Genomic DNA, 17,112 nt, shown 5'->3' with positions numbered 1-17,112 from the left:
TGAGTCCTTATTAAGTTCACTTTTGCCAAGTGAAAGTTCCATGTGTCGTGTGTTAAGAGTTTTAATGCTGTTCTTGTTTCCTCCTAGGTGTGTTGTATGCTTTAGTGATTTTGAGTCTAGGCAGCTACTTCGAGTATTACCATGTAACCATGAGTTTCACGCTAAATGTGTCGACAAATGGTTAAAGGTAAGATATAGATTTCCTTTTTCTTGTATCCTTTGTTGGTGCAGACAACTCCAATTTCTTCCTCTTTACTCAAAAATATTTGAAGAATACTTTAGGAAACAAATGGTAAGATAAATACTGCAGAATACAGTAGCCCCTTCACATTCGCGGACTTAACATTTGCAGTTTTGGTCATTCAGGAGTTGGCTGTAAACAATTTTTGGAGCTTGCTGAAAGATTGCAGAAACTTGAGCACGATGTATAAGCCAGTACTGACTGATTTGGATTGCTGAAAACATGTAATGTAACTGTATTCTCTATCTTTAATATTAAAAATCTCAGCTTGGGTACTACATGTATCTTTGTCTCAGCAGCCAGCCTCACTCCTGTATTCGCTGTCTTTGTCAATCTCGCATTTCTCACAGTGACTTTTAAACTTTTCAGTGCCGTTAATTTTGCATTTTTAATAATACGTCCAAATCGTAGTTCATGTTCATTTAGGCTATCAGACTGTTAAGGGTTCGGGTTAGGGATGTCCAAGTATAATTTGCAAGTTTTGACATTTCCGGGTATCTCGGAACATAACCTTCAGGAATGTGAAGGGGATACTGCACGTTCATTTTAAATAATAATGAAAAAAAATTGTTTGGCCTAATTCAAATATCTTGTGTTGAATAATTTGGGAAAATATTAATGTAATTTGCATGTTTCTGTATGTTTGTGTGGAGTAGATTCATCATAAATAAAATGCTGTCCTTATGTTCATCTATACATCACTTCTTATAATTGTATCTAGTAGAACTACTCTAGCCAATGGTGAACAGAAAAAGTAGAGATGTGAAGCAGTCTGGTGTTTCTGCATGTGTATTTTGATGCACATTAGTCTGTTATCCAGATTTAACTTGATTTTTCGTAATCATAACCCATGTCTCAAACTCTGGTGTTCAGTGGTAGCGCCTTGACTTTATATTTCAGTTGTGCAAAATAAATGTGCTCAGAGAATAATTTTTCATTTGCAACTATTGAAGTTAAATTATCGAACCTGACATATCAAACTTTTATCCCTCCCCCTCGACAGTTCAGGGTGGGGGAGGGGCGCTATGATCCGCATTGGTGCAGCTTAGTTTTTGTCACTGGAAGCTGCAGTAATGGAGATGCAGATTGGCCCTTGCATTCACACAAAGCTTAACACCCTTTTCTTTGTATTACAGACTAATCGCACTTGTCCAATCTGTCGAGCCGATGCATCCGAGGTCCACCGGGATGTGGAGTGAGCCCAGATACGGTTAATCCAATGGGGGGGGGGGGGAAAACAGCACAATATAAAGGAGTCTGTTTCACGTGGAGACACGGGGCATATGGCACCCACCCCATGTCCCCCAAGTAAACGAAAACAAAAATGTCCCACCCACTCCCCGCGCCTTGAACAATAAACAGTCTAGCAACATATCTGGAGCTCTGTCGTTACCTCTGCTGAGCATTGTGTGAGATTGATGAAAGCTACTGCATAGTATAGCCACATAGCCATAAATTCTGGAGTTGTCCTGTGTACTTGTTTTGCCCTTGTGTTGCCAATATTCCAAAGATTTAACGTGTATAATCTTTCGTTGTGTTGCAACTCTATGGAAGAAAAGTAGGCATTTTTTTCCTAATACTAGTTTGATTTCTTTTGTTGTATTTTGTAGCTTAGACTCATTCCAAGTACTACACCAGTGATTTAAATGAGTTTTGGATTGTGGCTGGGAGAGTATGGAGCTACGTGTTGTGCAAACAGCAGATGAACAATAAGAAGAATTTCTTTTTTATGGTTAGTAGCAAACTGGACCATTCCACTGGCTTTGGATAAAAGCTTAACCACCAGAGATGCATGTTTGTATAGGTGATGGGCAACGTGAATTGTTAATAACGTATGTTACGCAATAATGTATTGATGATTTTGATATTTCTTTCCCAGTTTATTTTGTTTAATTTTTTTCATTTTAATCAGCGAATGCTATTGTGAAAGTCTTGACTTGCTGTGGTAACAGGTGCAGTATCTCTTTCAGGCCTGAGGTAAAAGAAAAATAGGATTGGGACTGATAAAGATGTGCTGGTTTGAAACCTCCTTTATGCTTTATCGCTCACAAAACTAAAACATTTAAAAGGAATCTCTCCTGGAAGGAAGGGGGGGCGTTGCAGTGGAGTTGCCATCATCGCTCTTGTAGAGGGCATCGTTTCAGACATCTGATACCAGGGGAGACAGTGGGACGTGGAGATTTCCTCACGCCAGGTCTGCTGGGCCGCGCTACCCCAGCAGCACATCCTTCAAGCCAGCCTTGTCCCTCTGCCAAACACTCACCCTCTCTCCCATTCTTGGAGCTGTTGCTTTGTGTGGCTACTGGATCCAGGGGATTGCTGGGCAAATTTGCATGGGCTGTTGATTTAGATTAGCAATATTTAAATCAAGAATCACCACCATTTAAACTGTCAGGAAAACAAAAAAAAAAAAAAAAAAAATACTTGGTTAAACCAGGAGGAACCAGGTTTGATGGATGGCCTTTGTCTTACCATTCTTTACACTTCTGCATCGGCCATGGGAAGACGGTCGTCATCCTGCTACATCAAAGTTGACTTTGGAGATGTTGGGAGTCCTTTGCAGAAAGCAATATGTGCAATTAGTGCCGGTGTTAAACCGAACACTTCTTCATGTTTTAGGAAGGCCAGGTTTTTCCTCGTTTGTGAACCAAATACTCAATATATTCTTCAAGATTTCAGCTCTGCCTTTCCAAGACCTTGACAAGCACAAATGTATTAACTACTCATCTTAAAAAAAACAATCTTTCTGTTATGTTCACTTGTTTTAATAGTAGGGTTTTTAAATTCTTATTTATTGGTTTTATCCTTGAGAGAAAACAAACTGAAGGATGAGGTGAAAGTACTAACGTGATATATAATTGTGTGATGTATAGGCAATTTTGTCAGGTCTCAATCCTTGTATTAGGTGGTGTGTAAAAGAAACATTTTAAGCATTGCAATGAAGTGAACAGCTTAAATGGTCTTGTTTTTAAGACAAAAGAATGTTTAAACATCAATAGCATTGCATAAAGAATCCTGTGTATGTAATTTGTGAGTTTCACGGTGAGCATGTTGGCCATAGTTACACAATGATTAGAAAGGGATTAAAAGTGACAAAAGATGGAGCTTTATGGTTTGGCTGAGCAGGACACTGACACTTCTGTCCACAGTTGGTATTGCTCAGGCATCCAAAAACCTAATTTGATGGTTCACAAAATTCATTTGCATTCTAAGGTGTTCTCAGAAGTGCTGTAAGTGAGACGACCCCATCAAGGAACTGACCCACCAAGCACTTATTGGCAGTCTTAACACTAAAGATGGAGACTTTCCTTCCCCGTAAAGGGACCTTGCCATGTTTTATTGAGAATGTCTCCAGTGCCTCTAGTGTACTCACTTGAAAAAAAGCCATTTTAATGAGTTTAGCCCAGAGTTTAGGTAACAAACCTATATATACACATATCTGTTCACTGGCATATATATTATTGTGAGTTTCACTCAGGGCCTTTCATTTATTAAAGAAGAATAAAATAAAGTCAATTTGAAATTTAAAATGATACAATGGGGGGTGGGGGGGGGTGGGGTATTTCATTTTCTTTGGTTGCTTTCCTCAGGCCGTTCGTAGTTTACGTAACCGATTCAGAATACTCTCAATTTTGCCAAAAGTAATTGATATCTTTTAAAGACAGGCATGCAAGCAAAAGTATATTTAAAAGAAAACTTAACAATGTTATAAATGTAGAAAGAAAAAAAGAAGCAATGTGTCACTGCAATCCATCAGAGCATATATTAACCTGTTAACGTTCTGTTTCTGTGTTCTTGTATTTGAATGAAACACACAAACACACAAGTTGTGATCCTATTTTAAATGTGTGTGTCTGCACACACTATCCTACCTAAACCACTTCCAAACGTATCCTAAAGGTGTTTGCATGATTAAAAAAAAAGAAAAAAAGTGTGTTTTTGAGTGAAAGATATCTATAGAGGGGGGTAGGGAAAATATTTAATTGTGCACAATATGCATGCATGTCTGACCAGCCACCAACTGGTTTTTAGCTAAGCTCTAGTTGGCTTTGGGTTTCTGGGGTCGGGGACTTTCTGCTCAGCTGATAACTGCCATGCATTGTACTGCACACATTTGTAACACCTGAAGGACTACAAGATTTTATTTTGGTAGTAGTAGGTCCACATTGACTTCTTGGAACTGTGAAATAAGTTAAATTCAGATTCTTTTTTTTTAAGGGGTGGCACAACCACATTGGAATTACTGCTTTTTTGACTGAAGGTGTGAAACCTGGATGGTAGATATTTGAAAGCCATATAGTGAAAAGGTGCTAGATCTTAGGTGAGCTGCTGGTTTAACATAGTGGTTTGCAGCAGTTTCCCACCAAGCCGTGTGCTGTGTTAAAGCCCCCAATGGTCATTTACATGCATCCAACTGAGTCAAAAGGGAGGGATTATTTTCCCAGTACAGAAATCCATTTTTCAGTCCAGCTCATCACCAAAACAATAATCTATACTATTCTACTTTTGTAGTCTATTTCCTATACAAGTAGTTCAAAATTAATTACTTGTGAAAGTCTGCCTTAAATTAGATGGATTTTTATTGTCTGGGACATTGTTACATATGTAGTCATACTGCCACCAATATAGTAGTTAATCAGTGTGTTCAGTGGTGTTGATCGCTTTATCTAAAAGCTTTTGAACAGCATTGCCAAAATATAATCAGCATGTAAAACACTGGTTATTTATTTATAATATGCAATTGTTTGGCTTTTTAAAGTATTTAGAAGCATTTCACAATACCCAAAGTCCAGAGACTAAAAAAAATAAAATTGTGTGTATGTTTTTCTTTTTATATATATATTCACATATATGTATATGTATATATATATAAAATGTGAGGGGGGGGGTGATCTATATCATAAAATACACACACAGAATCTTGTAGTCTTTCGGGATCCAATTAATAAGTAATTTCACAGCTTGTGTGGTGCAAAATTGTATTCCAGCTAAAATTCTTTAGGATTTGTGATTTGTTGATTGCTCCGTAGATGCCACTGATTGTTTACCAATGATTTTTGCTGTGGTGGGATAGTGGATTGTTTACTGTTCTAATACTCCCCCTGGCCCCTAGGGGTCGCTGTCTGAGTTTCAGACTACAAGGCCTCTAACAGGACCAGGGGCACGTGTTCTGTGTTAGAAAGATTTTTTGCTTTGGTACTTGCACATTTACAGTTACCTCATTTTCGCCATGTTTGTATTTGGAAGAAAAAAAGAAAAGCTAATATATATATTATATAGGAAATGGTTCTTAATGCTATAATTTTTTCATTCCATTGGAATCATATTGTTTGTAGCATTTAACACAACTAGCTATAGTGTATTATATATACATCTGTATACTGATTGAAATTTTTAAGATTTGTACTTTTTTTAAATGAAAGTTGCTAGTTCTGCTTTACCGAGTAGTGCAATCATATTTTTTTTAATTGTTGTGGCTGATTTGAGAGGGTTGTTCACTAATAAATGTATGATGTATACCAGTATAACGAAAAAAAATCTTGTGATTCTCATTTGAAGACCTACATTTCACATTAAGTACTTGCCTTTTAATGTTTTTCCTTGTATTGTTTTACGTGTGTTACACTAGTAATGGAGTTACTGCAGCAATTCCGGCACCTACTGATGTTAGTGAAAAGCAGCCCCCACCTCAAGCCGGACCACCCCTGCAGTGGTCTTACATAAAGCTTCAAGATTGTTTTTCCATAAGATCGAACTGAAAACGTGTAGCGAGATTCACTCCTCTCTTGGAAGAAACACTTTGAGAACAAACATTTGAATTCATTTTAATCAAGTTTAAAAATCAGTTTTTATTTTAACAATCTGGCAGATTTGAAAATGTTTTGAGGCCAGAGACGATCGCATCCATGCACCACCATGGCCCCCTGCTGGCCAAACTGTGACTTTCAGGCCGATGATACTACACCCTTAGACTGCAAGTATACAAGGCCCTTCAGCTGTCACTTACGGGACAAACCAACTGAAACAATACGCTATTTCCTACTACCATTGTATTTTGTTGTACTAAATAGACTATTTGATGTATATATCTTGTTGAGCCTCAGCAATTAACTTCATTCCTCGTCAAATAAATACGCTTTTACCAGAGTCAGGTTTTTACTTGAACTTTGTGTAACATTTCACCCTGTGTAAAACACTACAAAGGTCGGTGGGAACAGTTTCAAACATCAAAGCTCCATGTTGAAACCAGTTAATTCTTTGAACAAATTACAACTGGAATACGTATAAGTTATGTTCAGCTGCTTCATTCAGTCAATAACATGCTAATCCTCATAGTAGTTTTAACACTTGCATAACCATTGTGTCCATTACCCCACACTACAAAAATATTAAAACTGAGGGTGTTTCTTTGACTGACCTCTGGAAACAAATGTAAACAGCCAGAGTTATGTTATTTAAAAAAAAATTAATTTATAGTTGGAAAAAAAATTACACCTTAATATGACCAGCCCAGTCAGATATCAGAAGGGCAAAATAGGCATCTATGAATTACCACAGGCACACTATAGGCAGACTTAACTATGCTATATAGGCTAAAGCAACACATATGAGCTATAGCCTTCTTTAAAAACATCGACTTAAGGACTGCAAGCAGTCCGATCTCTTACTTTACCACAAACCCTCCTTTGGTCTTTTGATAACAAATACATTTATAGTCAATTGTGACTGCGTTAAAAAAGAGGATATGGTAAATTTTAGGCTTGGTGGATTTAAGGGTAGATTTAAATGTTCAATTCTTAAATACCTAGGTTTTATATAATATACACACACACACACACATACATACACACTGGGCAGTTCACGTTGGTTTTCTCAGTGGCGTTATTTATCCTGTTTGGAGTAGAGGGGACAGTGACGTGGGGCTGGGCAGACTATACAGTAAGGTTAATTTCTGTGATCCCTTGTGCGAAGTCTGACAAAACACAGGAAAAGAAAAGATGCGTTCCATGGCAAAGGTCATTAATCGTCCGTAAGGTCTTGCACAAACAAGACCTCAGTGCGGCTGAGGCCTGCCTCCTGTAGAGTTGGTGGGTTGGGACGCTCCCCGCTGGGGAGGCAAGGTAGCACCCGGCGGGGGAAATTTGTCACTATCTGGAACTTTTCTGGAGTTTCTTTTAGGGAGAACAAGAAATCATGTATCACCTGGAAGGAATGGGGGAAAGAGTGGAAGAGATATGTTCAGTATGGCTGCGGTAAGATCTTGAGACCCATGCAAAATGAATGTTGAGAAAAGCGAAGTTTACCGTTAACGACTGCGTGAAAAGAAAGCGCCTCTCTACTCTGGAATCATTGGGAAGTCTGAACACTATTTTGACACTGTCTGGGTCATCCAGAGCTGGTTCCTGGGGAAGACATTCAGACTTGCGCTCCTTTTCCACCTCTAGTGTCTGAAAATATACAGAAGCAACCATTATTTGTCATATGTAGTCATACTTCATACATAAATACAGAGGAATTTGACAGAAAACATGCATATAATGCATATTTCAAAACATTTAGAATATTACCATACGACACAAAAATCCAGTCTCATGAATAATCAATTATATCCTCCTGAGACCCCACCCATTCATTTATGTCCATTGTAGTGGACATTTTGTTTTTTCATATATCTTTTCACTTATGTAAGGAAACTTATTTATTCCTGTTGTACACTAAAGAGGACATGCTGTGAAATTAAAAATAAAAATAAATTTAAAAAAAGATGTAATTTCCTCCAAAGACATAGAAAATCACAATTAACCTAAACTGAAGGACACTTTTTTTCCTTGGGTCTCAGGAGGATATAGCATGGGAAGAAGTTCCCCAAGAAATTCCAAACTAAAAAAAATATCATTTATTTACACTGGTGTGTTTCTGATAGCCAGACTTGTCTGCAGCTTAATATTTTGATCCGTGCCGCGAACCAAAGAACATTTCATTTGTACGTTTTTCATCAGGTATGCAAAGAAGCTGTGAAACACCACCTACGGAAATGGGAGCCTCCAGAGAGGCTGGGGCTCCCCGTGCACCAGTTCGAGCAGCTCACCCTTCGTCTCCTCTCCTCTGCCAGGACGTTTTGCCTGGCCATCTCCTCCTCGTTCCTCTTCTGCTCTTGTTCCTCACGCTTCTTCCGTTCTTTCTCCTGGTCGGCACGAAGGGACGCCATGTAAGCTTCATCCTGCTGCTGCCGGAGCACCTGGGTCTGGTTCCTCTCCTCCCTGCCAGGCAAAAAATGCAGAACAGGCTCAGTGCAGAACAGGCTCAGGCAACTGCCATTTACACTTCTGCGTCGTCCACGTTTGTATATGAAATGGTGGACAGATGAATGATTCCTCAATCACTCATCAGGATTATGCTGCAGAGGTGGAAAGTTCAGGTGCAGAAAGTATAAATGCAGACCAAGAGTTTGTTTCAACCAACCAGCTGAGTTTATAAAGTCACATGCCTATTTAATGGTATTAGAAAGGGCCTTGGACTGTCACCAACCTTTCCATTCTTTCAGACATCAGGTAAGTTTGGTTGGCGTCCATGATGAATGTAAGCTGATTGATGAGGTCCTCTGACTGGATGACACCCTCTAACCTCCCCACCACGGTCATTTTTCTGTCCTTCAGCATTATCATAGCAAGGAAGGGATAGGTATTCTCTCGCAGAGCCTGGGAGACTGAACAACAAACAATCACTTAAGGAAGAATCCTATTTCTTCAACATTAATAGAACGTCCAGTTTTCAAACAGCTTAGCCTTAAACAGTCCCCTTGTTTTGTTTTAATTTAGTTTCCCATCTAGTAAAACCAAATTCAAATGGGAACTTACCTCTGTATCCTTCTGGCTTATTTGTAGAACAAGCCCACAGAAGCATTCTAGTATTGATGAAGTTCACAACCTCTTCTGCGCACAAAGTATTGCTGTGAGGACGGGAAAAACACCACAAATGACAAAATAGCCTCAAACACAAAAGAATGGGCAACCGCAACACTGCGCTACCACCTCTGACCTACCGGCAGAATTCATCAGTGTCCTGATGATCATCCCCATGAAGGTAGACTAACAAAAACCGTAGCTCACGTTTTGCGTCATTCAGTGCCTGTAGGGAAGGTGGGGTGGAAAAGCATCAGCTTTAAATCCTTCCGGGGGGGAATCCAAACAGCCTAGACCAGTGTCTCCAAACCCATTCCTCGGGGACCCACAGCCGGTCCACATTTTTGCTCCCTCCCAGCAGCCTGCCTGACAGTCCACATTCCTGCTATTTCTACAGCTGGGAGGCAGGAAAAACGTGGACCGGCTGTGGGTCCCCAAGGGACCGGGTTGGGAAACACTGGTCGAGACTGAAGACGATTGTGGCTCGGAGTCAACATCAAATTGATGGCGCCTAATTATAACCAAAATAGCCAGCAGTAGTAGTCCTCTATTTAATCACAAGCAAAGACAGATTTTCTTTCATGCTTCTTGTAGCTATAGCTGAAGCAAGTTATATACAAATATAGGGACAAAGGAACCAACCTGGCTGTAAGTTCCCTGGTAGAAAACTGGATGCGACCGGCTATATCTCTCTTCAAAGCTATGAATGAAGGACATAACATCTCCAACAGGATCTGTGACACGTCCACGAGGGTCTGGCCTTATGAATCTCAGTGCGAACCTTTAAAAAAAAAAAAAAAAAAAAAAAATCACTGGTCAAGTTTGTGGTAAATATTTTCAAAGAGGATAGGAGACACAAATATATACAAATAAAAATTCATCTTTAAAAATTAACCAGATCAGAATTAACCAGGGTTACTTAGGTATAAATTATAATTTGCTTAGACTTTTACTTGTGTGCTCACAAGACGTGTCAAAGAGAAATGTGATACAGCCAGTTGTAACCCAGTTAACTTTACAGTTTGTCAGGAATGTCAACAATCAGCTGGGTTAGTATCTAGATGTGTGAGCTGTTCACTAACTTGGCTTTCAGATACTGAAAAGGCTCACTTGTTAGACCATTGTGTCACCTAACCCGAAGTAAACCCCCACAAACAAGCTGACGGTAGAGTCTCAAACATCTACATCTCATGTCACTTTACTTCCATTTCGACTATTTCCTTGAGCCCCAAGTTTTCTTCAACCCCAATGAACCAAATGAAAAAGTTGCCTCTTCTGTTTCTTAGTGAATAATATGGTGGTATTGAAGTGCACATTAAGAAAACCTCAAATACTTAAGAAAACACAAAAGCAATTGTTCTTTCATTGTTTTTTGTGGGTTTTAACTTTGCATTCTTGTTATTTTTCAACACAACACATTAGGACAATACATTGTGTTTATACTTTGGGGGCAGCTGACTTTTTCCAAGACAGAATTGTTCCAGACCATAGTTGGGAATATACGTTCGGTAAGTCCCCCTAGTTTACCACAGTAAGAAAAAGCAAAAACACAAAAAAGTGAAGGAGCAAAAATGTTTTATGTTTTACACTGCATGACCACTGTAGGGTACCCCTGCCTAAAAACTTTTTTTGGTGCAGATATTAGTCACAGCAAATACTGATTATCAGAGAGCAATAACCTAAAACAATATGGGCTTTAAACCAGCAGCTTACTGAAAAATAAAGCAGATGATTAAATCCAAACTAGGGCTATAATGATAGATGTAAATGGAATGATGGACCATCATTAATTATCAGTACATTTATCATAGCATCGTCTTATAATACTTACATAAGAATTACTAAGCAGAACCTTTTTAACACAGTACTCACACAAATTACCTGAATATATCCAGTAGCGTGTAATATGTAATTCTGAATGGGAGCATTATTAAATAGTAACTCCATCCTAGCAAGCCCTGAAAAAGATGAAAAAGGATGTCATTTTCAAAATAAAAATAAAAAAAATACAACCAACCCCGAAAATTATGTATATTAAAGATAAGGAAATGCAAACACACATGGACAACTCTTAATGCATAAATTAGTTCCACCTTTGTTATCCCAAAATGTTAAATGCGCACTTACTGGAAATTACAACTTTTTTCCTTGTTGTTTTAGTTATAAATTTTCACAATTAAAAAAGGGGAATAATAATTTTATGCTGAGCATGAAAACAATCTGAACTGGCCAGACAGGGATTGGTATCAGCTCCAAACAACATAAGCAGTAGTACAACAACAGCATCATTCATATGTAGTCCACATTGTTTATTCATTTTTTTCCCCTTTTTAAGAGGCCAGTCTTATTAACTAGAGCTGTAACAATTTTTCAATTAAAGTAGATGTAGATTACTCAACCATTGAAAAGCATCGATTAAAATCTTCCTTCTTGATTACTCTGCAATATGGCGGAAGGAAAACAGCACATAGTGGATGAAAATCCAAAAGAGTGAAAATCAGCTGTGTGGAAGCACTTCACATTAAAAGTGAATGTCGTTGTAGTCCATTCGTATTGCAAAGCAAAACTTAGTATCACCACAGCATGAATAACGCAAATACATCTTAAGAGTAGACATTTAGGTTTGACACTCACCCAATAATGCGAGGTTAGCCGGTGATATGCCTAAGTGCTGTTTAGCCTCTCGCAGTAGCCTAGCCTGTTTTTGTCATCACCTTGACTTAAATTATTTTGCTTAATGTACCTTCAACTCACGCATGTCAAAATGATGGCTGCTAAAATGAGGGTTAGCCCCACTTTCTAGCCAGAGTATCTTATGGCACTTTTCCACTGCCACCAAGAATCGAGCCGTACCGCGAACTGACCGTGTTTCAAAACCGAGGCGATTGTATCACCACCATCTGATTGGTCGAAATGGAGGGGGATACCAGTGTTCTGTGTCAAAATGCATGGGTTATCTGAAGGAAGCAAAACTACAATTAACGCTTTGACACAATGTAACGTTGTGAAAATGCACCATATAAATTCAATTCAATTGAATATGGGTACAGTACTGTAATTTCAAAAGTCATGCCGTCCGTTTTATTACCTTCTATTCATGTGAAAATGCACCATATAAATTAAATTCAATTGAATATTGGTACAGTACTGTAATTTGAAAAGTCATGCCGTCCGTTTTATTGCCTTCTATTCATGTAATAAACAAATATCAATTAGATGGCAATCTGCCCGAGACGTAAGGAAAAAATTGGTTATATCAGATCATTGATTTCACCCAGACAGACGTGATCACTATAAGCAGTTTCCACTGTAACTAGGAACTTAAACATTTTCAACCACCAACTTGAAGTACTATAGAACAGCTGAACGGAATGGATTCGTAATGCAAATTTACGCAAGCAGATGCTAATTCCACTAGCGTCTGATGCGAACATAAGACTGCGATTCTCACAGATTTGCTAGTGGGAATTAGCACACAGTACATCATGATACACATAATGTGAATGGTAAACAAGCATCTTTTCATTTTTTGTCACTCTTGCTCACCATACCCGACAACACCTTTACTGAAGCGAGCTGGAGCTGAGCTGTACCTAGACACACTTGCCGGAACGGCTCAGGTATGGCTCGATTTCTGTATGCCAGTGGAAATGCACCATTACATAATTACACTACATGATACCCATAGCTATTTTTTGTGAACATATTGTATAGGGCTGAACGATTCTGGAAAAAGTTCACAGTGCGAGAACTGAGGTTTTCACGATATTTAAGAGTTGAAAATTAACTGTAGCCAAGTAGAACTTTTCTACCAGCACAGTCAGTCCAATAACTTGGTGTTAACTTGAGTTGCACGGGCAGACGTAAGGCCATGCTGACAAATTACTTGTTTTTGTAAATGTCATCTCTATGGAATATTAAATATTTCCATACAACGGAAGACAAATCTTTTCGGGACTAATCTTTGTTAGCTTTTCTCCTCTTCATTCATTTTTGTTTGATTTCTCACAAACGCATCATACGGTCCATAAGTCTAACAGCTAGAATGGAAATGATTATGATTGTTTCAGTGAGTACATGCAGAGCCTGTAATATCACTGTACCGATTATGTGCAATGACAAAGGCATTCTATGATATTCTATTATTTCATTGCATATAGAATAAATAACTACATTTTAACCTAATGCATTGTGTTTAATAAGATTATTTTACCAACATATAGTGGGAACTGCACTGTTCCTCGTTGTATAATTCTGTACGGTGTCCTTGTGTGCTCTGAAAGGCGCCTTTAAAATAAAATGTATTATTAAAAGTATTATATAACCAGACCTGCAAAAAATGGGTATTATAAACTTATTATTAAAGTGGAATACATTTTGGTATATGTTTCTGTCCGAGAGAACAAAGGGAAACATTGTCAGCTATGGGAAACTTCATCACTTACTCTGGGCTGTGGCCTTGACACAATGTAGCTGTACACTCTATGGTCTGCTGTGTTCACCTGTAATGGTCTGGTGGATGGTGGATTGAACACACTAGGAACTCCCTCTTGTTCATTTAGTCGGTCCTGTACAGCTGCCTGTCAAAATAAATAAATACGTTAAATAAAAATCAATGCATCCTATCAATTAATTACAACTGACTTTTTCCGCACCCCACATGCCTTTAAATCGGCACACAAAAAAAAGGTTATGGAACAAAAAAAGCTGATGCAGAAACTGGTGCAGCTTTGATTAGGGTTTGGGTTAGCCATCGTTTTAAAGTAATTAATTCCATAACGTCCATAACCATATTAAACAATGATATTTAAAGCTAGTTCGACATGCGTGTGTATTCACTTAATTTTTCTTAATTGGGCCTTATCAGTTATCGTCTCTTCGAGAATTATTATGTCGCAGTGGCTCTTACCTCAATGTTCCAGTTATGCTGTTCTAATGTACGGCGACACTGGTCCATTGATTCTAGGCCTGTTAAATCCTATGAAATATAGACATATCTTTTATACATATGATCAGCAAGACTAAACCACACATTTCACCTTACTTATCTCTAGTAATGACCAGGTAAACCATTTACAATGCAGAGACCCCTAATAGAGAATTTAACACTAAATAGAGGTCAGTGTAAAAAAAAGATTCCTAGATATTAACAAATGTATTTGGTGAATCTGCCCCTATTGTTAGTGCATCCTGTGTCCGTATCCAGGATGCACCAATTATTGTGTCCTGAGCTTGGGACAAGCAGCAAGCATGCCAGGAACCAATGGATGCATAGACATAGTAAATTCCAAATATTTCTCAGATTTGTTTGTCTGTCAGAAAATGAAGGTAGCTGATGATTCATCAGTTTGCTTAGCTCTTCATGCTGTGAACCATATGATGCTGTCCAGGAGCGCTAAGTGCCAAATGCAGTGCCAACATAACCCCCACTGCAGGCGTGACAAAGCTATGACGTTGCTTGTACAGCAGTATACCAATATACTAATGCTGATTTAGGCCCTCCATCAATCTGTGGAACACTGCCACATAATTCATTCTTAGCTGGATTCCCAACTGGTGAATGATTCAGCTCAGATGCAAAGCATGATTCAAAAATGTTTTTAATGAAATAGGTTACTACTAGGGCTTCAACGGTACCATTCAGTTACATCATTTTCGGTTCAGAACACACAATGAAACAAATGAATACATTACTTGATACGGACGGCACCTAAATTCACAAGGAAAGAAAGAGCTCTAAGACCCTCCAACATCACTTAAATGAAGTTTGGGAACATTTTGCTTTCCCAAAAAATTACACCAACACAGTAGAAAGTACTTGACAAGACCAAGATTGACTGTTGACTGTTATATTGAACTCAGATATGTTTCTGGAAACTCATCCAACAAGATAACTCATGAGGCGTCATCCGGAGCAAGACAGAAACAGCAGAAACAGTTAGTCTGCCCATGGCACTTAAGATGCTTTTGCCAGGATTTTCACACCAGGGTAAAAAATAACTAAGGCTTAGGGGTGTTTATCACAAGTAGTCACTAATAATTCAAACTGAATTACTCATACCTGTGTGCAATGTTACATAGTACATACCGAATCAAACTTTAAAACTTCAATAAGCTACTTGGCAAAACAGATGGTTTAGTTGTCAAAGGCCACTTCAAACAAAAACCAAGCAAACTGCTCTAAATTACACAGGAAGGTCAAGTAACTAAAAAGGGGGCATACATGTACTCCATGTGGTTATGTGTGACTTAGGATGTTCTGTTCTTCATGTAACGACACATACTGGCCACTACAGGACTTTCAGGGATACAGGCCTCAGAGATGGGGACTGCTCAACACACAGATGATTCTAAGATTGTGGATATTAGTGAAGAAAGAATAGTACAGGAGTATATACACAAGTTTTGCTGGTTGATGTCAGTCTAGGAAAGGTGCTGTGCTACAAGTACCTTGGAAACTATAACAAAGATTGGCTGGATTGTCATAACACCAAGGGAGTCAGTAAAATGCAGATTAACCTGATTTTTGTGTTTAAGGAGAATAAAGTGTTTTGGTGCGACCAGATATTTCTACACATATTTTACCCATCATAGCTAGTGTCAAGTTACTTACAGTTTTTGGGGGAGGGTAATACCACAATGAAGGAGATTGGTAGATTGAAAACTTATTGGGAAAGCTAGCTCTGTCAGGTGTGCATGTTAGTGTACCCTTTCTTGTTACTTAATTGTGCTGGGATGCATTTATTTTTTATAATGCTGCTAGACCACAACCCTCCAGGTATAAATAACATCGTTCTATTACTATTTTAGATAAAAGATGGTTAAACACCACTCTTCATAACACATTAAGTTATGCTGACCCCCTGCAACAACACCTCAGCTGGCAGGCATAAGCTGAAGAGTTTCTCATTACAGTTTGCAAAGGCTTGCCTACCAGCAGCACACACAGTCTGTCCGGTTTCCTTAACTTTATCAAACTAACGTAATTACCTATAGGTCAAATAAAATACTGCACCGATTGGTAAATATGTTTTCACTTTTACCTGCTGCTGTTTCCATAAACTGATTCCTTCCCTTTTTTGCAATTTCCCCAAAAACATAGCTAGCCACAAGTTAGAATTTACAATTTATCAATAACGTGTGAATTATTTTATACTCAGTTTAATTATCAAAAGAAAAAACGCAAAATGCATAAAAATATAGTCAGCTAATACAGAACTAAATATGTTTTGCTTGATTCCATATGAACTCTTATAAGAGGTAGTAAAATTGAACATGCTAGCAGAGCTGCTGGCGGATTGATATACACGTTGAATTACTGAGTCACACGGAACGCAGGGTTACCCGAGAAAGACACTACATTTCTCAAAAGGCTCCACATACAACGTCACTTGTACTATCTGACTAGTGAAATAAAGTTACGACTTTTGAACAGGATATACTAATTAGATTGTTTGGGGAAAAGGGGTCAGAAAGTATGGTTAACTAAGAAGTTTCACCCCAGCCTCCTGTTCGAAAAATCTAGCATACGTTCTTTAGCTAGCCGCTAACTTGAAATGGCAGCATCACAGTTGAATTAAGGCGCATTTAGTCCTTGACAGAACATCTGCATTTTGGCACATATTACTATCGCTGGTAACACTACCGAGCGCCATATCGGCTATAGTTATTGGTTACCTGAAACTGCAAGAGTTTCTCAGTTTGCGTTTGAGATAATTCCTGTTCCTCTGACGCCGCCATCTTGCTTCGACAAATCTTCTGACGGAACGCACCGGAACTGATGCGCGCTTCGCCGCACGGCACTATGGGAAAAGACGCCTATATCATAAAAGGTCCGCTTTACATGCAGAAATAGAAAAGCCGTAAATCGAATGCAAGCAACGTGGGTATCTGAAGAATAGTTTGCAAGCACTTATATTACAATGTGTGGCAACACTAAAGATTTTAAAATGTATTCGTTTAGGTGAA

At 38.6% G+C, this 17,112-nt stretch overlaps 2 protein-coding genes across 10 annotated transcripts in view; one reads left to right on the top strand and one right to left on the bottom strand.

Annotated features, from left to right (window-relative positions):
• Positions 1-6,388, top strand: part of rnf44 (ring finger protein 44) — a 32,332-nt gene extending 25,944 nt beyond the window's left edge. For 7 of the 9 annotated variants that reach the window (XM_023834592.2, XM_023834593.2, XM_023834590.2 and 4 more), the window contains one exon: positions 88-6,388. In XM_023834592.2, coding sequence (XP_023690360.1) covers positions 88-301 — 214 coding nt within the window. In that variant the 3' untranslated portion in view covers positions 302-6,388. The remainder of the gene's footprint in view (positions 1-87) is intronic. The other 2 variants (XM_023834595.2, XM_072717672.1) reach the window with 1 other exon arrangement.
• On the bottom strand, positions 6,051-16,946 carry faf2 (Fas associated factor family member 2). The gene is made up of 11 exons (XM_023834588.2): positions 16,822-16,946; positions 14,054-14,122; positions 13,590-13,724; positions 11,026-11,102; positions 9,787-9,925; positions 9,285-9,370; positions 9,100-9,191; positions 8,771-8,948; positions 8,331-8,502; positions 7,546-7,689; positions 6,051-7,444 (listed from the first exon to the last, which is right to left on the bottom strand). The coding sequence occupies exons 1-11, from the start codon at positions 16,882-16,884 to the stop codon at positions 7,262-7,264; spliced, it is 1,338 nt and encodes a 445-aa protein (XP_023690356.1). The 5' UTR covers positions 16,885-16,946; the 3' UTR covers positions 6,051-7,261.
• Positions 16,947-17,112: the final 166 nt, after the last annotated feature.

This window comes from Paramormyrops kingsleyae, chromosome 10 (assembly GCF_048594095.1).
Source record: "Paramormyrops kingsleyae isolate MSU_618 chromosome 10, PKINGS_0.4, whole genome shotgun sequence".
NCBI classification, from domain to species: Eukaryota; Metazoa; Chordata; class Actinopteri; order Osteoglossiformes; family Mormyridae; genus Paramormyrops; species Paramormyrops kingsleyae.
This window is presented reverse-complemented; position numbering and strand designations above follow the sequence as displayed.

Bases quoted from the DNA above. Each gene is read 5' to 3' on its own strand.
- faf2 (XM_023834588.2), bottom strand. From the start codon at position 16,884: ATGGCGGCGTCAGAGGAACAGGAATTATCTCAAACGCAAACTGAGAAA. The intron at 13,725-14,053 runs GTAAGAGCCACT...TTATTTTGACAG, and splicing joins AGCATAACTGGAACATTGAG to GCAGCTGTACAGGACCGACT. The intron at 9,926-11,025 runs GTAATTTGTGTG...TTTTTTTTAAAG, and splicing joins ACGCTACTGGATATATTCAG to GTTCGCACTGAGATTCATAA.